The sequence below is a fragment of the Triturus cristatus genome, chromosome 4_1 (assembly GCF_964204655.1).
Source record: "Triturus cristatus chromosome 4_1, aTriCri1.1, whole genome shotgun sequence".
NCBI classification, from domain to species: domain Eukaryota; kingdom Metazoa; phylum Chordata; class Amphibia; order Caudata; family Salamandridae; genus Triturus; species Triturus cristatus.
In genome coordinates this window covers 1,005,277,070-1,005,301,130 of record NC_140585.1, presented here as the reverse complement: position 1 = coordinate 1,005,301,130, position 24,061 = coordinate 1,005,277,070, and the positions used below count along the sequence as shown (strand labels likewise).

At 44.1% G+C, this 24,061-nt stretch overlaps 1 protein-coding gene across 1 annotated transcript in view; it reads right to left on the bottom strand.

Annotated features, from left to right (window-relative positions):
- LRRIQ1 (leucine rich repeats and IQ motif containing 1) overlaps positions 1–24,061 on the bottom strand; it is a 1,142,626-nt gene that overhangs the window by 952,181 nt on the left and 166,384 nt on the right. The window contains exon 5 of the mRNA XM_085653925.1: positions 11,021–11,250. Coding sequence (XP_085510051.1) covers positions 11,021–11,250 — 230 coding nt within the window. The remainder of the gene's footprint in view (positions 1–11,020; positions 11,251–24,061) is intronic.

Sequence of the window (24,061 nt, the reverse complement as noted above, 5' to 3'; positions counted from 1 at the left end):
TCAGCTACTCATTCTTAAGTCCTTGGAGAATATGGATGATGCTACCAGGAGCATACTATCAAAACTAATAAAAGGTACAAAAAACTGGAATTATAACTCCTGTCAAGAAGTCAAAAGTTGCTTCCTCAACAGCGTCCTCAGCTCTGAAACACATGAAAACCATGTCAACGTCATGCTTGTTGGTTACTATTTCAACACGAGTTTGTCAGTTCTTGCATCGTCTCAAAAATGTTCAGCAATCACTAGCCTCATCAGATTTGAGATTATCATTGGATGGCTGATAAAGCTGCCATCTCATCGATGACGGATACATTGAACATTAAAAATGCATTGTCAACTAAAGCACAACCAATAGGTACAGTTCTCACACAACTGATGACAACAGACTCAGCTGTTTAGGTCTTTTAGGCAATGCCAGTAAGGAATACAGGATTGTTTTTTTCATTTGTCTTCGTTCATAGCCAGTATAGCATCTCTTTTGCCTCTTTTCAGCCTCTGTATTCTCACCATTATTGTCAACAGTTCCTCTTCAAACATTAATGGTATCCCCATCACAACACTTCTTCAGTCTTCTGGAAACTAAAGCAGTTTGTTGCCTTAGGTCAGTGAGGTGAAGGAAAGGATGATGAGGAGCAAGATTAAGACCACATTAAAGCCGCATTAAAGAAAATGACCAACATCTACGGGCCAAGTAAGCTACGCATAATATGTACAAAGTCGGTTTTACTATGTTAGAACAAACTAATTCCAAATTAATTCCAGGTGAATACAGCTGTCATCAGCCAACATGCGTCTCACCTATTTTGGCAGTTCTTGCAATTAAATTCGAAATGAATATAAGTAAAATGAGCCAACGTACTTTGGTCTGCAGTAGCTACTAGACCCACAAACCCAGACCTCAGTGTGGTTTTCTCATACAGACTGCATGTGACTTTTGTAAACTTTACCGAATGCAGCCATTCCTGTTATTTACATTGTCACCACTTACTTTTTTTTTTTTGGCGAAAAACAGCAGATGGCGCTAGTGTGAGCACTTTCCTTTTTCCCAGTTGCCGCGCGGACAGTGCTCGAAGGATGTTCTGACTTCAATCGCCCGATCTCTTTTAAGTTTTGAAGCTTTAAAGACCGTAGTGTGGGTTCAGCGGTAAATGCTTGGAGCTGTTGCGGCGTCAAAGGCACCCGCGTCTCGGGCGCCTAGAACCTCAGCCTATGGTTCCAACGGCCCCAGAGGGACGAGGCTTCATGCTTGGTGCACCGTAGAGCTTCGCTTCGACGGCAGCACCAATTTCGCCCCCAGCGCGGGAAAAATTATCGCTTTCTTCGTCAAGAGGATTCATGTTCGACTGGTTTCACCTGGTAGCAGAGGCGGCAGCAGAGGGGCAGGTGATTCCATCAACAGACGCCGTCGCTTGGGAATGACTACCCGCGGACAGAGGATGCATAAAGTTAGACCTACCACCGCACAGGAGGAGATGGCAGAGAAGGAAAAACGAGAGAAAACGGAAAAACCGGATCCCCCATTGAAAGGTAAAAGGGACCTCGGATCTAAAAAGAATATGAATAAATCTGGAGGGGGTGCTGTGTGCTCAAAGGAAAAGATAATGGAGAATGCTGGAAATTCTATAACCAAACATTTCCCAACTTTTAAAACACACGCCCCTTTCTTCTACTAATGTCTCCGCGAGCTTTACCGTGCCCCTCATAGAACAAGGAGTTACACCATCCCCGCCGATACCACAAGACAAGGCATTGGCGGATAAGATAGATGAGGTGCCACCATCTGAGCTCAATCTCTATGATCAAAATATCGTGAACTTCACCTCCATGACTTTTGCCTCTACCTCCGCCGCTTCTAGTATTTTTCCCCTCACTACAGTAACTCCCACTGCCCTCTCTATCGCTCCTGCGAATGATTTGGAAAATCAGATACCCGGATTGACAGAACCACAGACTCCTGATTTAGCCAATGAGAACTTTTTTTCTGTTTCAGATGGATCTCTAACTGAAACTGACAATGAGCTAGCGAGCTCCACAGGCTCTAGTAAATCTGAAGGGGAGACGAATTGCCTTGCCTCTAGAACTATTAAACAAAAAAAAAACAGCTATCAAAAAACGTAGCCAATTGAAGCAGGGACACATGGAGCTATATGGATCCCCCTCAGATGTTGACCCTAATTTAGAATCACTCGCAAGCCCACAGTCCACCATTGAAGTCTCCTCCGAGCCTTCCCTATCAACAATCTTTGCCTCCATCAAGCAGTTTCAGGAGGAGGCCAGATTAGATAACCTTGCTGCAAAAGGGGCTACCAAAAAACTCCATGGCAGTATAAGGAAACTAAATAAAATCTGCACCGATATCGGTGATCGGGTCTCTATGGTTGAAACCCGTACAGAGACCCTGGAAACAGAGGCCTCACTTCTTAAGGAACAAGGAGCATCCCATGAGGCTCGCCTTACCAATATGATGACTAAGCTTGAGGAGCAGGAAAATAGACTACGGAGAAACAACTTTAGACTGCTAGGGATACCGGAAGGCGTGGAGGGGGACGACCCCAGAGGATATATTGTGAAATTGCTTCGATCTGCCTTTCCATCACAGACCTCCTGGAATTGGGATCAGGAAATACAAAGGGCTCACCGTTTTCCCTTTAACCTAAGACAAAATCAGGCTAGCAGTAGCCACTATAAAGAGAGACCCAGAGTCTTTTTGGTAATTTCCTTTTAAGGCAACTGATTTATGATCAGGCTAGGCCAAATTCCCAGAGAGAAGCTGATGGAGTTAAGTTTTTCGCAAAGCCAGACTTCGGACACACAACTGTGGAACGAAGATGGCGTCTGCGTCAATTAATAGCTCCTTTTCAATCGCAGGGTGCTCAGGTCTTCCTGATGAACCCTGCAAGACTGAAAGTCATTTTTGAGGGATTGACCCGAGTGTTTATCTCTGAAATCAAAGCCGGGGAATACCTAAAGGAAGTAACTGGAAGAAAGAAAAAATAAAACTCTGTAGCTCAGGACTCCGGACTCTGGGACTTTGGGATTTTGGGACTTTTTTGGGATCTGAGGGATAAATAAAAAAAAAAAAAAAAGAAGAGGTAGAAAGTTGGGATTAAAAAAAAAAACAATTAAAAAAAAAAAAAAGAGGAAAAAAAAAAAAAAGGGGGAAAAAGTAAATTACTTCTTCAAAACTTCTCTTTTCGGGCAACTGATAGGCTATTCAGCTTGGACCACTTTTTTTTTTGCGGCAGCTGGGGGTCTCACACTCGCTTCCATTTTTCAGGGGGTTCCTGAATGTTTTTTTTTTTGGGGGGGGGGTGGGGTCAGGGGTTGGGGGTGGGGGGTCCAGGGGTGTATTGTTTGCTTGGGGCTAATTGCTAATATGTCAGTATGCTTTTTGTTTTCTCAAATATTTAATGTTATGTTTTAGGTTTTATTTTGGATGGCAGGTTGTGAGAGTAGGAAACTGGCACAGGTTTATATGCCAGATATCAGTCTGGATATTATCAGCACTTGCAAGTAAGACAAAAATATGAATGCACCAATTAAGCTTAGAATAGTCTCATTAAATATTTGTGGTCTAAATGATCTATTGAAAAGACAGAAAACCGCCCAGATTTTACGACAGATGGGAGCGGATATGATATGCCTCCAGGAGACTCATATTGAAGGCAGCCAGAAATCTTTGCTGAATACTTTTGGCTTTAAACTTATCGGGGCGACCTCGCAGGGGGCTCGGATTAAGCGGGTAGGGATTTTGGTTCGAAAATCATTGCCAATAGTAGTGAATCAGGTTAAATCTGATGCATTAGGGAGATGGGTCATAGTACAATGCTCCTTACCTTTTAACCCTGTGTTTACGATTTGCTCGATATACGCCAGCAATGTAGATGACCCTGGGGTGATAAATTATGCCAATCAAGAGCTAGTGCATTGGCCACTTCCGATAATTTTATGTGGTGACTTGAATTTAAATCTCCCGTGCTCTTGGGACTCCCATAAATCTTAGCGCTACGAGGGAAGAAAACCTAAAGTCTTTCGGGCACTGTCTAATTTAATAAATACACATGGTCTAATAGATGTCTGGGCTTTTCTCAAGCCTGATCAGAACGGCTTCACATTTTTCTCTGCTCCTCACCGGTCCCTAGCTAGATTGGATTATTTTTTTGTCTCTTCTGCTTTTATTCATGATTGCTCCATTGAAATCTCCCCCCGGTTACTGTCGGATCATAATCCTCTTATTTTAAATTTAGAGGGTTGGGGTACTCAAAGTCCAGGCACCACTTGGACGTTTGAAAAAGCTTTACTATATGACACCAATTATCGAGATTATATGGTCAGTTGGCTACAGGAATTTTTGGATATAAATATTGGGTCAGCGTCTGTAATGGTGGTCTGGGACACTCTTAAGGCCGGCATTAGGGGGGAAACATTACGTTTTTCAATCCGTAAGAATAAACAAGAAAAAATTCAAACCGAATTATTATACCTACAGATGATAGAAGCGGGAAAAAAATTAATACAGGCGGTTTTGACGGGTGCAGGACTAGAGGAGGCACAGACTTTGGTCGCAGTCTCCAAATCAGAAATGGGGGCTGTTTTAGCAGAAAAAATAGCTATCAAATGGGCGGCATCTAGAGAGAAATGCTACGAGTGGAGTGAGCATATTGGACATCAGCTCGCTATTGCCACAAGACAAAGGATAACTGCTAATACCATTACTTCTATTAATACTGAGACAGACGGGCTTATCACTGATTCGAAAAAATTGGGGAAGCCTTCAGGCAGTTTTATGAAAAACTATATTTAGAAGAAATTAATGAGCTACCTGAAGACTTAGATTTGAAGATAGAAGAATATCTACAGGGAACTTTTTTTGATAAACTGAGCGATGTAACTCATGATTCATTGGAAAATATTCCTGCTTGGGATAAGGTCGCAGTAGCACTGGCTAGCCTCCCGGATGGTAAAGCCTCCGGGTTGGATAATATACCAGTTGAATTTTATAAAATCTTTTCGGCTCAAATAAAGGACCTTTTTACAAAAGTAGTAAGGTCTATCTTTGAGGGGGCCGCTCCACCGAACTCTTGGTCCCTAGCTAAAATTGCGATATTTCCAAAAAAAAATAAATCACCCCTCGAGATGGCATCTTATAGACCGATAACTCTAATTAATACGGATTCAAAAATTCTCTAAAATTATTGCTACGAGATTATCTATAATTATTGAGCCATTAGTTTCCAAATGGCAACACGGATTCATACCAAAAAAAGGTACTATTGAACATGTCCGTCGGACCATTACTTTATTTGATGCCGCTGAGGTGACAGGAGACCCGATCTCGCTAATACTTCTTGATGCTGAAAAGGCATTTGATCGGGTCTCCTGGCAGTTCCTCTGGGTTATCATGCGGCGCCTCGGATTTGGAGTAAGAATTATTCAGGCTATACAAGCATTATATAAAAATCCAACTGCCAAAATTTGCATCAATGGCCAATTGACTGATTTAATACAGATAACCAGAGGAACGAGGCAGGGGTGTCCCTGTTCACCCCTGCTTTTCGCCCTCTATATCGACCCGTTAATAAGAAAAATTGAAGCCAATCCTTTAATCTTTCCTGTCTCGAGGTTTGGTATCGACACAAAGATTATGGCTTATGCGGACGACATCGCTATAGTTACCCCGGCTCCCGAGCTCACTATCAGGTCTTTGGAGCAAGAAACTCAAAAATTTGGAATGATATCTGGTTATACCCTTAATAGTACAAAAACACAGATTGTCGTTAATAAAATGATAACCTGGGTAGATGCAAGAATCACTAAGAAAGCAAAATATCTTGGGGTCGATATTGTTTCAGACTTGGATACGCTGGTAACAGAAAACTTGACCCCTCTGGCTACTAGTATGAGAAAATCACTCAGGAAAATTGACAATCTACATTTAACCATATTTGGAAGCTGTAACGTTTTAAAAATGACATATTTTCCAAAATTACTCTATTTTTTTCGGTCAATTCCGCTTATTTTCAATAGACATATACTTTTAGTTTTTGAACAAATTTTTTCTCAGTTTATCTGGTCATACTCAAGCCCGAGAAGGGCTTTTAACCTTCTCTCTCTACCTATTGAGAGGGGAGGTTTGGCTCTTCCTAATTTAAAATTATATTTCTGGGCTGCTTCTTTACAACAATGCTGCGAATTGATGCATGAGGAATATACTTCTTCTCCCTCAGGCCTACCCTCTCCTTATGTCTTGCTGTTGGGGGAAAATGTAAAGGGGTGTCTCTGGCGTCAGTTGGAATACAGCTACTACAAACGAGTGAAATTTAAGACAATGATCTGTGCCTACCAGGTCTTTCGTAATATCCGTAAAATATTTGGAATTAATAAGCTAAGCTATTATACCCCGATTAGAAATAATGATAATTTGCCACTAATTTTTAAAAGTACATATCTGCGACAATGGCATCGCGCCGGTGTTTGTAGATTAGGAGATTTATATAGGGCTGATGGCCTTCTGTCATTTGAGGAATTGCAAATCGGTTTCAATCTAAGTAAGGATCAGATATTTCAGTATCAAGCGATTATGAACTACTTAGTAAAGAATACAGAGGGGTCTGCCGGGTTCGTAGCACTAGTTTTTATAGACAAGCTGCTTGGCTTTAAAAGACCCAGGATCGGAGACATTTATCGCACTCTGAATGAGCAAAGACCAGACGATTTAAGCAAAATAGATGCTAAATGGCAGTTGAAGCTGAATATCTCTTCTAATATTTTTTGTTCCGCACTAAGCCTAGCACGTACATACTTGCTATCCCCTAAACTGCAAGCACAATTTTATAAGACCGGATATTTTATGTATATAACCCCTGATAAGGTTGCAAAATGGGCAACTGGGCCTGGTACTACTTGTCCTCGTTGTACCGAGTATGGTGCGAATTCTGTGCATATGTTTGCCACATGTCCAAAACTTGCCCCACTTTTGAAAGAGATACAAATGTTCATGAATAGAATCCTTTCTGTAGATATTCAACTCAAGCCAACTATCATTATGTTAGGGGTATATGATGTATTTAATGTTAAAGAAGGTGGTGCTTTGTTGTTTGTTGCTATGACTATCTTGTGGATATGTATTGCTACGCAGTGGAAAGATCTGAATCCCCCTTCTTTTGGTCAATGGCAAGCTAGATTTCTTGCTACTTACAGGCTGGAGAGAGCTGTTTATGCTAAGAAGGGAAGAAGAGCAAGAGTTAAGGGTCTAGTGGTTTGGGACCCTTTGACTAGATGGCTTGATACTCTGAATGCTCATGATGTTTAATGTTTATGTAGAACATTTTCTTATATATTTATGATATATTTATTCTTCCCTCTCTCTCTAACGATTCTCCGCTTCTATCGGTTTCTATTTTTTTTTCTCTTCTTTTTTTTTTCTTCTAAGTTGGCTCTCTCTCCCGCTTTTTATTCTTTACTTTTTTAATTACTATTTTTGGTGTAGACTGTTATTTTTTGTTTTTCTATTTACCTGCAATGACTATGTTCTAGTTGATAAGCATATACTGCCTGTTTTTCTCTTTCTTTTTCTTTTTTTTTTCTTCTTCTCTTTCGTATTCAGTATGCTCTTATATCTCTTTTTACCTCTTGGACCTGGGGTGGGGGGGTGGGTTGGACTGATGATTTAATTTGGTTGTATTGTATTTGCTGGTTAAAATATAAAAAAAAAAAAAAAAAAGTCACCACTTACTTGTGATGAATACAACCAATTGAAAGCCCAAGGCATAACATAATAAAATCAACTTTGTAAATTAATTACATATAGATTCGCTTCTGGATTTATGCATAATCATGATTTGGATATATACATTTTTTTAAGACTCTGGCTTTGATCGAGATACTGTACTGAAGCATAACCACCTTTCTTTGCCTGTATTTGTTAGAGGACAAGGGCCAGATGTAATAAATGTTTTTACAGTCACAAACAGCCTGAATTGCTTTTTGCGACTCCAAAAACATTTTTACAATGTACTAAACCTATTCCATAAGTCTGTAAAATATTACGGATCCCTAAAATAGGTTTGTGATTTCATTCTGATTTGGTATTTAGCAGTGGTGTGTTATGGACTTCCCATCCAAATATCGAATCCATTTGTGATGAATCAATGTACTGTAACCAAAGTCGGTAGCAAAACATTGCAAAAAAGCAGAGCTGGTGTGATAAGCGATCCTCAAAAGGGACAGAGTCTTCTTGGGACCTTTTCCCCTTCAGGAATGTATAAAAAAAAAACTTTGTTTAAGAGTAGACAGTGGTTTAGGAGACAGATGACAGCTCTCGAGGTTTTTTTTATATGCAGCCCTGTTTCCATTAAGGAAAAAAAGGAGTTCAGATAAGAATTACGAAAAAAGATTGTTTCATTTAAACTAGGCCAAGGCAACATTTTAATGACGCTGGTTTAATTGGCGTAATATCGGAAATTTCATGTTACACTTATTATAGTATAGCATGGGAGCAACGCAAATACCCAGACCACAAGCATGGTACTTCTGGTTTTCGAAAACATCTTAAAGTGCCAAATGAGTCTTTGTGTCCAAAATGGATGCATTTCATGCTAAAATATAGCTCTACATGCTGCTTTAGCATTTTACGTAATTCTGCATAATTTCCATTACATTTTGCGGGATTACCCTAAAGCAAATTAAGCACAACCCTAATTCAAAGGTCATTGCAGACGTGGTCTAGCAGGCTATCATCCCTGTGATGACCATCAGTTGGAGTGAGTTGCAATTTGCGCCCTACCTCATTAACATTCATCAACTAGGTCGGATTATGACCCACTTTGAATTGGTATTTTATGAACTGACCAATAGTACATATATCAGTATATAAAATTCAACACTAGTTGCAAATTGTGATTAGTTTTTTACAACCGGTATTTAGTACATTGGTCACCAAACCCCTCATTGGAGTGTGGTTTTCACCAAAGCGCTCTTATCTCCGTAACATAAAGATGAATTGTACTACTGTCCTATTTGGAGGAAACTAGAAGGCTGTTACGTTACACAAGGTTTTATATATTTTTCCAGGGCTTGTTGGTTTTTTGGGAGAAGCGTAGTAATCTGCAGTGTCACAAGGAATCATCTGAGTGGCAACCATGCAAAAAAAATAATCTCTTGGACCTTAATGGAATGGGTTTAACGCCAAATGAACACAAGAGCATCACGATTACGTAAATCCTCAAGACAGTCTCATACCTTCAAATTCATCTAAATCTCTACCCGACAATGCTCATAAAATGTTAATTTTCTTCTATGAATTGACAACAATGGTAAAGGTGGTATAACAAGTCCAGTTCCTTATTGATTATTTAAATTAGGTAGTTCACATAGGGCCAACTGTACAAAGCTTTTTCACATTCGCAAACTACCTGATTTGCAAAATCGTCCCATTTGAGAACGCAAAAAGGCATTTCTCAATGTAGAATGGCACAGTTGCTATTCAGTAACCTGTTACCGAATCGCAAATTGGGTTTGCGATTTGGTATTAGGAAGGGGTGTGTTTAGGGCATTCCTTCCTAATACCAAATCGCTGTGGTATGTGTGAATGTTTTCCAACTGAAATGCAGTCACAAAACATTTGTATTTTACCACCTACTTCAAGTAGGTGGCAAACCATTCACAAATGGGAAGGGGTCCCCCTAAGGTACCTCTTCCCGTTTGAGAAAGTTTGTAAAAAAAATGTTTTAAGAGCAGGCAGTGGTCCCACAGACCACTGCCTACTATTAAAAAACGAAAAGATGTCATTTTATTTTTTTAACGCTTCACATTTTTTTTTTTTAAGGAGAATAGGCTGCATTTTTAAAAGAAAGATTGCTTTTTTGAAAAGCAATCACAGACATGGTGGTTTGCTGAACCCAGCAGGCCACCATCCCTGCGATGTTAGCGGTTCTTAATGTGTCCCACACCGAGATTTACCTCATTAATATTTCTGAGGTAGGTCTATTTGCGACCCACTGGGAATTGCAAACTGTGTAATACACACATTTGTGCATGGGTGTTTGCGATTAGCAAATAGTGAATTACAAAGATCCGCTATTTGGTAATCGTAAACTATTACCTATGTGCACCTGGCCCATAGACCCTGGCGCAAAGGAGGTACTGCCAACAGGCAAACTTTGTTCTCAAAAAGGTGTGTAAATGCAAATTTTAAGTAGTAGTTAATAGCTGTTCTAGAGTTTCCTATAGGTTTTTCATTTTCATGCTGATTAAAAATGTGCATCATAGTTGCAAAGTCATGGCTCACTGTCGGATCCTAATCTAATTAAACAGAAGAACATGAACAGATCTCACTTCTCTTACAGGGCAGATACAAATTGTGTCACATGTCTGTTTATTAGAAGTTTATTTTCTAGTGCAGCATTCACCAATTCCGTGGCCTTTTGTTGGGAATCAGGTGGCAGACGGTTTTCTGCATGTCATTAGTTTACCCGTTCAAGAGTGCTCAGGTAGAGTTAGAGTATAACCCTTTCGACGTGTAGTCATAATCAGTTATTTCCATGACTCCTCCAAGAAAAGGGATGGTCTTGCTATTTTATAATATACAATGCTTTTCGGAATTAATACCGCTTAACATGGTGGATTTCATCCTCTATTTATTCAAATTTCCTCACAAACGCTGTTCAAGTTAAGATAAAAAAAATAACAAAAACTTTGCTCTGAAAAGATGTCTATTCTGGTAAAAAAAATATGCTTTCGTAACGAAAAACAGAATAGGTACATTTTGGAAACAACAGTGGATTAACGGTCCGTTTGCAACACTTATGATGCATACATGAAAAAAAAAACAGAACTAGAAATATACACTGATTTTCATCTCGTATAAAGTAGTAAAGCTGAAAACATTAAAAATTATAAGATTCTAGCATAAGAAGAGTACAGCTGATGGAAAATATAATCTTTTAAAATTTACAACTTTATGCCCCACATTTTAAGCTATTCTCTCGGAGTACTAGGAGTTGGGGATTTGTTATTTTACCTTCCGATTCATTTCAAGTCTCTTCTTTTCATTCTCAAATTCCTCCACCCAAAGCCTTCTTTTTTCTTCCTCTTCATGTTTTTTCTTTTCTTTAAGTTCCTTCTCTGCTTTAAGTTTGCTGCGGAATTCCTCTTCAAACTGTTTATGCCTTTCTTCCCAGACCTGAAGTTCCTTCCTACACTTTTCTTCAGCTTTCATATAGTCAAAATTTGCAGTCATGTCTCCTCGGTCTAAATGTTCAAAACAGATAAAGGTGAAATCAATGTATTAATCGCATAGTGTATGATGTCCAAAAGCAATTTAATCTCCGTCTCTTATGCATTTGAATCTCAATAATTCATGTTAAAAACTACAGACCGCATGATCAAAAGTGTCTTGACGACACATTGGACCATCAGGAGACGAACTGATTGTGCGCCACAAATAGGTGAAATACAATCAGTGGTTCCCCTGAGGTCGCCTTTTGGAGGGGGGGTCCCATGGATCCCCCAGACATCGCCATGCAGGTGGGTACAATCATTGACTGCACCACCTACAGAGGGATGTCTCATCATCACTTTATAATGCAGGATGGGTTGCCGCCTGCACTGTGAAAGGCCGACTCGCTGCAGCGGGTCAGCCGTTCACTAATACACTGTCCCAAAGCAGAAGTGAATTGGCAGCTGTGCTGGGGCAGTGTATTCAATGTGATAGAGCACACTGACCGGGTCCTGCGCACCCAGTTAGAAATGCACTGGTGTGAAGACCAGGCCCAAGAACCCTATTTGTAATACAGGTCCTGGACTCTCTGGCAACACAATATGATGTTCACAATTATATTAGTAAGCATACTGTTTTCTGTTCACATATTACTAAGAAATTCATAGGCGAACAACAAATTTAAAGTGGTGTCCTAGGCACAAGGGCAAAAAGGATAAGTTACTTACCTGTAATCCTAGTTCTCTTCCAGGGGTATCCTCATCAAAGTCATAAGCACTGAATATTCCCGCCCATGTGCGGGGACCCCAGAAATAATAAAAATTATATATGAAAAACATATATATATACAGCACTATATATATTTTTTCTCATACCAATGCAGCTCCCATCTAGGAGGCTAAACAATGCAATAACACACATAAAAACTGTATTTGCCAACATATCAAAACACAAGAGGGCAAGTAGCACTTGAACTCTGTTTTTAATGAGTAAAACTCACGAATAGTAAACTGCAAATAAAGTAAACATTGTTAGCTTACAGGCTGCATTGTAAACCAATAGCATAGAAAATGAAAGCATTTTCACACAAAAACTGGCACCGTGCCTTTAAGGCAGCCATGACCCCTAGCTTCCCATCATGCTTCAGGGGTGACAGTTAGGTCAGTTGTTCTTTGCGTAACCCTGAAGATCAGGGCACAAAGATATCCTTTAGCAATGAAGAGAATCTCATTTGCCTGGGGAGGAGGGTGGGTTGCTTATGACTTTGATGAGGATACCCCCGGAGGAGAACTAGGATTACAGGTAAGTAACTTATCCTTCTCTTCCAGGGGATCCTCATCAATAGTCATAAGCACTAAATAGAATAGCAAGCCCATCTTCCACCTGCAGGCAAATGAGAGAGAATGACCCAACATACAACACCCGTAATCAGCTGTTGGAACAGATTCCTCAAGGAGGCCTGGCCTACTTGGGTGTCTGTTCTGGTGTCTGAATCTAGACAGTAGTGCCTCGTAAATGTATGGACGGATCCCCAAGTCGCCGCCTTACAGATTTCAGATATGGGCACGTTATGGAGAAAAGCAGTAGTAGCCGCTTTTCCTCTGGTAGAGTGCGAGATGGACCGCTTTGAAGCTGCAAAACCTGTTCTGATCGACCCATAGTTAACAAATAGTTGATCAGATTTCTCGTGGACTTGCCGCTATTCAGATAGAATTTTAAAACTCTTTTCAGGTCCAAAGAGTGTAAAGCCCTCTCAGCTGGAGTGGAAGGGTTAGGAACAAAAGGTGGGTAGAGATATGGTCTGATTCACATGAAAATCCGACACCACCTTAGGGAGGAAAGAGGGGCGAGTCCTCAATACAACCCTATTCAGATGGAAGACTGTATAAGGTTCCTTCGAGCAGAGAGCCTGTATTTCGCTCACTATGCGAGCTGACGTGATCGCTACCAAGAATGCCGCCTTCTAAGAAAGGTGTTGTAAGGTTGCTTTGCGTATGGGTTCGAAAGGCGGACCCATCAATCTTGATAGCACCAGGTTTAGCTCCCAGGGTGGGGAAGGAGGCTGGACCGTAGGATAGACTTTCTTTAAACACTGTAAAAAGTCTTTAACAACCTGTAATTGAAAAAAGGAAGGTTGAGAAGGTGAACGTCTATATGCAGTGATAGCTGCTAAGTGCACCTTAATGGAAGGAAACTTCAAACCTGCTTTCACCAGATAAAGCTGGTATGGAAGGATGACCTCTTCCTGTCATTTGGTTGGGTTACAATTGTTCTGAACACACCACATATAAAAACGCTTCCACTTGCACTCATACGAGTGCCTAGTGGACGGTCTTCTTGCTTCTTTCAAGATGGACATGCAGTCCTGTGGCAGTCCTAAGTGGCTGTACTGGAGGGCCTTAGAAGCCATGCTGCCTAGTTCAGTAAGGGAAGGTTGGGCTGATGAATCCTCCCGTTCATCTTGGACAGCAGGTCCGGTCTGCAGGGCAGCTTCCTGTGAGGGCATTCTGATAAGTGCAGAAGGTCCGGGTACCACCATTGTCTCGGCCAGTCCGGAGCAATCAGTATCATCCTTGTGCGTGAATGAGACAGCTTGGTCACCACTTTTGGGATGAGAGGAAGGGGTGGAAAGGCATACACAAATGCCCCTGACCAGTCTATCAAAAGGGCATTCCCTTTTGATCCTGGTCAGTAAAATCTTGAGGCGAAGTCTCAGCATTTTGTATTTTCGTCGTCCGTGAAGAGGTCGATGGTGGGACGACCCCACGACTGGAAAATGTCTTCGACGACCTCGTCGTTGAGAACCCAGTCTTCCCTGTCCTCGAAATGACGACTGAGCGCGTTCGCTCTCGTGCTCCGTACTCCCGGCAGGGGTGGACTGCTGTGATTGACAGATTCCACTCCAGGAGCCAATGCCAGAGGGTTTGAGCTTCCAGTGACAGTGTGCATAAGCGAGTTCCCCCCAGTTTATTCAGGTAGTACATGGTGGTGGCATTGTCTGTTTGTACTAAGATCGAACTTGCCTGAATCGAGGGGAGGAAAGCCTTGAGGGCTAGGTGAACTTCCCTCAGCTCCAGCAGGTTTATGAGGTAGGATCGCTCTTTTGGTGACCATAAACCTTGAGTCTAGAGAGGCCTCATGTGGGCTCCCCAGCTCTGCAGTGAAACATCCGGGATCAGCGATTGAGCAGGCGGAGTTTGAAAAGGAATTCCGACTTGCATATTCTCCTTTTTCATCCACCAAGGGATGGAAACTCTTGCTGCGTTTGAAAAACTTATTTTTTCGTCCCAGCAAGCTATCTGTTGCTCCCACTTGTCCTCCAGATCCTGCTGAAGAGGACGCATTCGTAGTCTAGCATTGGGAACCAGGAAGATGCATGATGCCATCGACCCTAACAGGGAGGCAATCCGACGAACAGGCAGCCTTCCGTTGCGCAGAACCAGCTTGCATTTCTATATGATGGAACACTGTCTCTCCTCCGAAGGAAACACTTTTCCTACCTCGGAGTCTAGCAGAACACCTAAGTAATGTATTCTCGGTGTTGGCAGTGAAGTAGATTTGTCAAAATTCACATGCAGGCCCAGCTAGTGTCAAAGTTCGAGACAGTTCAGGAAATTACTCCTCACACTGTTTGGAGAAGGTCCCTTCAACAGCCAGTCATCCAAGTACGGGTACACGAAGATGCCTCTGCGTCACAGTGCGGCTGCCACTACCGCCATTCACTTCGTGAACACCCGGGGGCGGACTTCAACCCGAAGGGCAGTACATTGAACTGGTAATGAGAGGATCCCACCAGGAATCGTAGGTATTGTCTGTGATGCTGATTGATCGGAATGTGAAAGTATGCATCTTGCAGATCCAGCGAACACATCCAATCTCCTTGCCTGAGATGTGGATATATTTGATGGAGAGCAAACATGCAAAACTTCTCCTTTCTGATGGATTGGTTGAGTGTCTGCAGGTCCAGAATGGGTCTGTATTCTGCCTTTTGACCCTTCTTTTTTACCAAGAAGTATCTTGAGTAAACCCCTCTCCCTCTTTGAGATACTGGCACCTTCTCGATGGCTGACTTTCTGAGAAGGGCGGCAACTTCTCTCTAAGAGCTTCAGTTGGTGACACGATGATGGAACTGGTGGGATTGAGGGAGGACGGTGTCGAAAACGTAGAGAGTACCCATTCTGCAGCGTAGCTAGCACCCGCCGATCCTTCGTGATAGCTCGCCACTCTTCGAGATGATTTGTGATAGTTCCCCCCCCACTGGAGTGGTGAACGGCGACGGGGGAAGTGGACACTCATTGCTTTGTCTGCGTCTTGGCGGAGTGGTTACCTTGACGCTGGTTTCCTCCTCCTCTGGAGGAACGTCTAAGTTAAATTTCTTAGAATGACCCAAGACTCGTGATACCCTAGTGTGCATGATCGAGGGTTTCCTAGGCTTGACCGTTGGTTGCCCGCAACCTATTTGGGTTGCGTCGGGTGCCGGCTCATTCCGCACCTACCCTCTATCAAAGGCTGCCTGCAAGGGTATCACGAATCTTGGGTCATTCTAAGAAATTTAACTTAGACATAGACTGCACACTAGGTCATTGAACCATGCAGTCTCCACCCAAGCACACCTTCACGCTCACACGGGTTACCTTATTCAAACCCGGAACCCCCATTTACACCGTGCACAACCATCCACAATAGCTAGGTCCTGAAGAAACGCCATTGACCTTTTTAGGCTGTAGGAGGCATGGAACATGTCGACCTGATGTTGAGTAACACAGGCACAATGCGCCCACAAGTGACTCACTGACCTCCGGGTCTTTTTATCCTACCAGGGGTCCCACAATATTAGATTACTTCATTTGGACTCCCCTAGGTAATTTTATCCACATACCTTTGCACGCACGTAATCACTAACTTTTTGGACCAACCCCCTCCCTTTTTTATCCCACACACTCGCACTCACCTATCAGCTTTTCTCTTTAAAAGATCTCCGCGAAAGAGACACTTCGGGGGACCGTCGGGCATTGCAGCGCCGGCCCGACGAGGAGCAAAAAAAAGCCCGATGATGAAGCATGACATCCTTCGGGGTGTGTGAGGGCAATTGAGAGGCAATATCGAGCCTTCCCCTTCGGGACTGGGTCCTTGATACCGGGGATACCTCTTTGTCTCTTTCACCTTCACCTCTCTCCCCCTTCCACTCTCTCGGCCCCCCCTTTTTTTCCTTCTTACTCTCTGATCTTTCTATCTCCTAGTTGAGCAGGTGTATATTTCTCACCTCCAACCCGGAACAATGTCCTCATTGATTTAACAACTTCTTGCGCATATCCCATGCGTATAAGCATGAGCCGAAAGGGTAGCCCCATCAGTTGCAGAGCTAATAACCTGGTTAGACACCAAGCTGCCCTCTTGCAAGATTTCTTCAAAATCTTTGCGGTCTTCCTGCGGCAACTTCTCAGTGAATCTCTGCAGTGAGTCCCACAGGGATCTGTCGTAGCAGCCCAGGAGAGCCGATGCATTGGAGACCTTCAACATAGAGGCCGAAGTGCCACAAACCTTCCTACCCCACAAATCTTGTGTTTTACTCTCCTTATCTGGTGTAGAGGAGGAAGCGACAGCATGGGTCTTCCTTGCCGCAGCAATTATGACAGAATCCGGGGAGGATCAGCTCTAAGGAAGAGTGGATCGTCCTCTGGTGAGCGGTACTTTTTAAGGATTCTCGCTGGAGCGGTCTTAACACTCGACGGTGTGAGAAAGATGTCCATCACTGGCTCTATGAGGCCTGGTACTAATGGTAGTAGAGGTCTAGATGCTGCCCGCTGGTTTAGATTCTCAAAAATCACAGAGGACTTACTTTGACGAGTTCGGGCTGGACTGTTCCAATGAGGCACAGGGTCAAGACTGATTTGCATATGGCCATGTCTAAACTGGGGTGGTGTAGTGGGCAAAAGAACGATGGATTTAACCCAGATCTCTTGACTGGGGGAGAATGTATGCATTGTCAGCATTCCGTCCATCATTTGTTTGTTGTAACGCTTTTCGCCCTAAGTGGGATGGGTATTCCCAGACGTGGGACCCGTGCTCACTACGCCACTGGAGTCAAGCTATCCTGGCTGATGACGGCTGATAGCCAGAAACCGGTCCTAGGATGCTTGATTCCGGTCCAGGGAAGACATGGCTTGGCAGTTCGGGCTGGACTGTTCCCATGAGGCACAGGGTCAAGACTGATTTGCATATGGCCATGTCTAAACTGGGGTGGTGTAGTGGGCAAAAGAACAATGGATTTAACCCAGATCTCTTGACTGGGGGAGAATGTATGCATTGTCAGCATTCCGTCCATCATTTGTTTGTTGTAACGCTTTTCGCCCTAAGTGGGATGGGTATTCCCAGACGTGGGACCCGTGCTCACTACGCCACTGGAGTCAAGCTATCCTGGCTGATGACGGCTGATAGCCAGAAACCGGTCCTAGGATGCTTGATTCCGGTCCAGGGAAGACATGGCTTGGCAGTTCGGGCTGGACTGTTCCCATGAGGCACAGGGTCAAGACTGATTTGCATATGGCCATGTCTAAACTGGGGTGGTGTAGTGGGCAAAAGAACGATGGATTTAACCCAGATCTCTTGACTGGGGGAGAATGTATGCATTGTCAGCATTCCGTCCATCATTTGTTTGTTGTAACGCTTTTCGCCCTAAGTGGGATGGGTATTCCCAGACGTGGGACCCGTGCTCACTACGCCACTGGAGTCAAGCTATCCTGGCTGATGACGGCTGATAGCCAGAAACCGGTCCTAGGATGCTTAATTCCGGTCCAGGGAAGACATGGCTTGGCAGTTCGGGCTGGACTGTTCCCATGAGGCACAGGGTCAAGACTGATTTGCATATGGCCATGTCTAAACTGGGGTGGTGTAGTGGGCAAAAGAATGATGGATTTAACCCAGATCTCTTGACTGGAGGAGAATGTATGCATTGTCAGCATTCCGTCCATCATTTGTTTGTTGTAACGCTTTTCGCCCTAAGTGGGATGGGTATTCCCAGACGTGGGACCCGTGCTCACTACGCCACTGGAGTCAAGCTATCCTGGCTGATGACGGCTGATAGCCAGAAACCGGTCCTAGGATGCTTGATTCCGGTCCAGGGAAGACATGGCTTGGCAGTTCGGGCTGGACTATTCCCATGAGGCACAGGGTCAAGACTGATTTGCATATGGCCATGTCTAAACTGGGGTGGTGTAGTGGGCAAAAGAACGATGGATTTAACCCAGATCTCTTGAATGGGGGAGAATGTATGCATTGTCAGCATTCCGTCCATCATTTGTTTGTTGTATTACTTTGACGAGTCGGCAGAGGAATGCCTAGCTTTGTTGCCCCTCTACCAAGAATGTCCTGAAAAGTGTAGACATCACCCACCGGAGAGACCCTCGACGGCGGACTGTCGGTCAGAGTAGGCAAGTTGTCTCTGTGGGACGTACGAGTGGAAGAAGAGGGCGGAGTTGGAGATCTGTGTGTTCTCCTCCTGCTTCTAGAGCTAGACCTCCTTCTGTTCGAGTGCGCAGGAGTGCGGCTGCGAGCTCTGACTCTTGAAGGAGAACATTCTCTATACACAGCCTGTACCAGACTAGCCAACGGAGATCTGTGAAGAGGGCTCGAGTAATGCTTCTGCCCTGTAGCTGTGGCCGTGGACCAGTGATGCAAAGGCCGATTCAATCATGGTGACAGATGGATGGAAGGCTATCTGTGCCTCTCTCGCTCCTCAGGAGACTGTGCAGGAGGAGGAGAGTTCACCTCTTCTTGTGCAGGCCTGGTTGGGGAATCTTGGTGTCCCACTGACGCTGGACTGCTGGACGTCAAGATTACCACCTCCGGAGATCTTGACGTTGATCCTCGGTGAGAACTGGGAGAGCCTGTTCTAGATGTCGGTGATGGTGACAAGGACAGGATTACTGGGTGTGAGGCTTCTTTGGATGGGTGCCTCGACTCTGATCTGGAGCACCTCTGCACAGATTGTCGCCTCAACGGAGATGTCTGCCTCGACGTTGACTTTCTTCTCTTGGAAGGAGGACTTAACCTTGCAGCCGAACGTCCTCTCGACGTCGAACGTCTACCCGATGCCGACGTAGTGCCATGCTTCGACGTCCGCCGCTCCCGCTCTGAAGACTGGTGTCTCGACGTCGGCAGTCTCGACGACGACGAAGATTTCTGCCTCGATGTCGAAGATCTTTGCACCGATCTCGATGCAGATTTCTGCCTCTATGTCGATGATGGAGTGTGGTGAATCGACGTCGAAGATCCTCTGCCTGGCTTCGACGGAGACTTCTGCCTCGACATCATAGGAGGTGTCCTGTGCCTCGACGTTGAAGATCTCTGGACTAATCTTGACGGAGACCTGCGCCTCGACGTCGATCGCCGATGATGCGATGATGGAGTGATGTGCCTCGAAGTCTATCACCTACCCAGCGTCGACGGAGATTTGTCTCTCGACGTTGAACGTCGCCTGGCTGACGTCAACGGAGGACCCGTTACCGTCGTCGACGATGATTTTGTTGTCGATGTGTGATGATGCACCAGCATCACCGAAGTCTTCGACGCCGATTTCTTCATCGTCGTCAGCTTCGACGTCGATCCCGGTGCCGACGGAGAACAGGTCAGGACTTTTCCTCTTAACGTCGACCGAGCTCTCTTCTTCTGTTGCCTCACAGAAGACCAACCTCTTTCAGAGCGGCCATAAAGTAGAATCCTCTCCCTGTCCTTGATAGTGCTTCTTGACAATTTCTTACAATGATGGCATTTGTTAGAAGAGTGAGACTCAGGGAGGCAGAGAATACACTCAGGGTGTGTATCGGATCTTGCCTTCTTCTTGCCACAGGCAGGGCAAGGGTCAAATAAAGAAGACATTTCTGAAGAAAATAAACCTTTTCTGGAACTCAAAAAAGGTGTCCCTTTCACTCTAAGGCAAAAAGACGTTGAGTGAAAGCAAATAAACCAGAATTTTATTAAATATGTTTTGACAGAAAGTCAAAAAAGGAAGAGCTGAAAATCCAGGATCCTGACTGAAGGACCCGGAAAGAACAACTGACCTAACTGTCACCCCTGAGGCAGCTAGGAAGCTAGGGGTCATGGCTGCCTTAAAGGCACAGTGCCAGTTTTTGTGTGAAAATGCTTTCATTTTCTATGCTATTGGTTTACAATGCAGCCTGTAGGCTAACAATGTCTACTTTATTTGCAGTTTACTATTCATGAGTTTTACTCATTAAAAAACAGAGTTCAAGTGCAACTTGCCCTCTTGTGTTTTTATATGTTGGCAAATACAGTTTTTATGTGCGTTTTTGCATTGTTTAGCCTTCTAGATGGGAGCTGCATTGGTATGAGAAAAAATATATCTGTATATTTCCGGGGTTCCCGCACATGGGCGGGAATATTCAGTGCTTATGACTATTGATGAGGGTCCCCTGGAAGAGAATAATTGATAATGAGTGAGACTCAGTGAAATGCAGTTTTTGAAGGCATAATATTTTGAACTTTAAATCAAATACAGCATTTGTCTGTGGGTGAAGACAGAGCACACTGACTACTGTATACAGATTTATGTTGCTTTCCTGCAACTAGCTAATTTACTTGCATCAAGGAAGTAACGATCTAAAATTGTGCCTTTATTTAATGACTGCATTTGGAGCCATTTGTATACAAGGAACACCTCAGGTAAAGCCTACGGTAGCTTAGGTTTTCAAAACTACAATAAACTGTAGAATTGTTATGAAAATACTTCAACCAGGTATCCACAACTGATTAGGAAAGTGGGTACTTGAACCAATAATGCTGGCAATATTTATTTATAGGTACTAGTATAAAGCAGCTATCACTCCAAAAGGAGTCTCTTTGAGCTGGTTATCTTTACACAGTGGGGCAAGATGTAACTGCAAGTGTTACTGTGTGAAGAGCCATTTCTTTCAAGGTCAGTAGGGATTAGAATGTGAAACCCTTGTCAATTGTTTGTTGGCTATGGGGCTGCAAGTGTTCACTAATTGTTTGTATCTACTGCATGTCCACCGTTCCCAAAGGGGAAGGGGTCCCTTGGGGAGCCCTTCCAATTTGTGACTGGCTGATGACCATCTTGTCAAGTGGATGGTAAAAAACAAATGTTTTGCGACTGCATTCACAGTCACAAACACTCATACATACCTTACGATTTGATATCTGGAAGGGACGCCCTAAACATGCCCCTTCCAAATACTGAATTGCAAACTCATTGTGCGATTCTGTAACAGGTTATCGAATCGAAAATTGGGTTTGATACATGGGAAAAGCCTTTTTTGTGTTCGCAAACGGGCCGATTATGAGAATTGGCCTGTTTGCGTACGCAAAATTGCTGGATACATGTGGCCCCACATGTGTTCTGCATTTCTGTTACTTGAAATTGTCACTTTTAACTTCTTAAATTAAGACAGATCCAGTGGTGAGACCCAAGGTGCGTCTTGGGACTACACCACTCCAGATCCATCAAGGTGTGCTTTTTGACAAAACTGGATGGGTTCTGCCACGAGATTCCAATTGACAGCGACTTAATCTGCATCCCCCAACTCCTGATGACCGTGGGAGATGTGGCAGCAATCATGAGATTCCTGAAGCGACTTAGTGAGTATCAATAGGGAAAAGCATTGTGCATGCCTAAAAGAGTGCTGTGTCATGCAGTGGTCAGATTCTTAATTTAAGTATTATGTGGCTTTGATTTGTGAACTTGTAGAGAGAGAGACAATGTCTTGATGTTTTTCGTTGAGTTTTAAAGGATTGGGCTATTCATTTCACTTATATTTAAAGTGCTTAATGTAGTCCGATATAAAAGCTGCGGTGCAAGTTGGTGGGACTCCTCGAAGTCCATGATCTTGCGATCTAGTTATTTTGTTGAATTGTCTGTGGGGTTGTCGTGTGAATTGGGAAGCACTATCAGTCACTTCAAGATAGGGATGTAATATCACTGGGTGTGAATGCATTCATTTTGGTCAGTTTGTTTATTCTTTGGTGCACGGCGGTGACCATACCTGTTAAAAGTGATCTCCTGCAGGTCGAGATTGTTGATGTGTGATTGGGAGTTCTGCAAAAAGCACCAGCTATTATCTTCGAACTGAAACTTTCCTTTCCATTTCGAAGTAGAAGGCAATAGTAGTCAAGAGAAGTTTAACTGAGCTTTGTTCATCGAAATGTTGCAACGCTGTGCAGATTGTGTCATAAGGTGCTTCCCAAGATAGGTCGGTTGGTGCTGAGAAGCACACTGTAATTGGTTGACCTTTGCCCAGGTCATGCTGGGAATGGCGGACAAGTAGAAGAGGTCGCACTGAGGTTTGATCAATTGTGAGAGAGGCTTGTATGTGGGTTGGAGACACTTGTTGACTGTTGAGGAAACATGGGGAATCTCTCTTTGACAGCCCCAAAATCTTTGAACAACGAAGACAATTTACTGCCGGGGGGAGCACCTTTGAGGGTGGACAAGAAAGGGTTATATACATAGTATGGCTCCATCAATGGCATCAGTATACCCAAAAAATTGGGGATTTACTATTTCCATTTTGCAGTACTTTCTACATAGCAACATTTGAGAATTTGAGAAAAAGGACATACGACATGAAGCCCCAACCCAGACTCACACAATTTAAGGCACTGTACCTCTGGGAACCGGTTGTTAACAAGAAGAACCAATGAATGGTTCAGACTCTAAATAAAATCTTTACATGGTTAGATGTTCAGGATGATGAGAGGCGAAATACCAGGTGTGAAAACGTTATTGAGGTAGTGGGTGGTTACCCTGTGTGAGAAAATGAGTTGTTTATTGGGGGTTGGGTGGGACTCCACTCAAGCAACAGCCACAAACCTTGTCTGGGTGAACCACAAAAAGTCACTATTAACCTGTGCTTAACTCCCTCGTGGCTTGGCACAAAAGCAGTCAGGCTTAATTTAGAGGCAATGTGTAAAGTATTTATACAGTATTTAAATAGTAATAAAGTGAAAACACAATACAAGAAAAATCCCACACTAATTTAGAAAAACAGTAAATTCTAATACTTTTTTTTTTACACCAAAACAACACAAATTCATGCAGTAGAACTAGAGTTACACATGTTTAAAAAATGTTAAACTGTAAAATAGTGCCTAAGGGGGGGCGTGGCCAAGATGGCGGCCGAGCGGGACGTACCTGCTCGCCGCTCCGGTCCTTTGCCTGGGCCCAGGCTCCATAGCTTTTTCCAGCGGACCCCATGTAGTGCCAGTCGGCGCCGGAACCCTCCCAGACCAGAGCTGGAGCACGATTAAGGCGTGAAAGGGGCAACTACGCCGAGGATGGACTGAAAGCGGCACCAGCTGTGCATGTGCCACTGGGACGGAATCCCCGGGCTCGAGTTGGTGGGCGGGGCAGGTGCAGCGGGGGCCTCCTCGGAGCTTCTCCCTTGGGCAGCATTGGGCTCCGGAGCTCGGTGACGTCCCGCAGTGGTGACGAGCCCTCAGCCGCAGTGTGCACCAGCCGACCGTGAGAGGCGACCGCGCCGAGCCCAGCTGACCTTGCCGGAGTGTGGGACCCGCTCTACACTGCTAGTTAACAGGAGGTGAGACCGGCGGAACGGCCCGAGGGGCCTTGATCCACTAACGCCCTGGCCCTCCCTCATTGCGGTGGCGTGCTGCCCCCGGCGTGCCGTGGGATCGACTGTGCTGAGTGTGCAGGCTGCTGCTGCGGCAGGTAACCTGAGTTCAGAGGCTGACCACGCAGTGCAGAGGGGTATCGAGGACGCAGTGTGTAGGAGAGTAGGATCTGCACTTATGTTGCCCCCACTTTTTTTCTGATGTATACACTGGTTTCTGGCTATAGTCTGGCTGGGT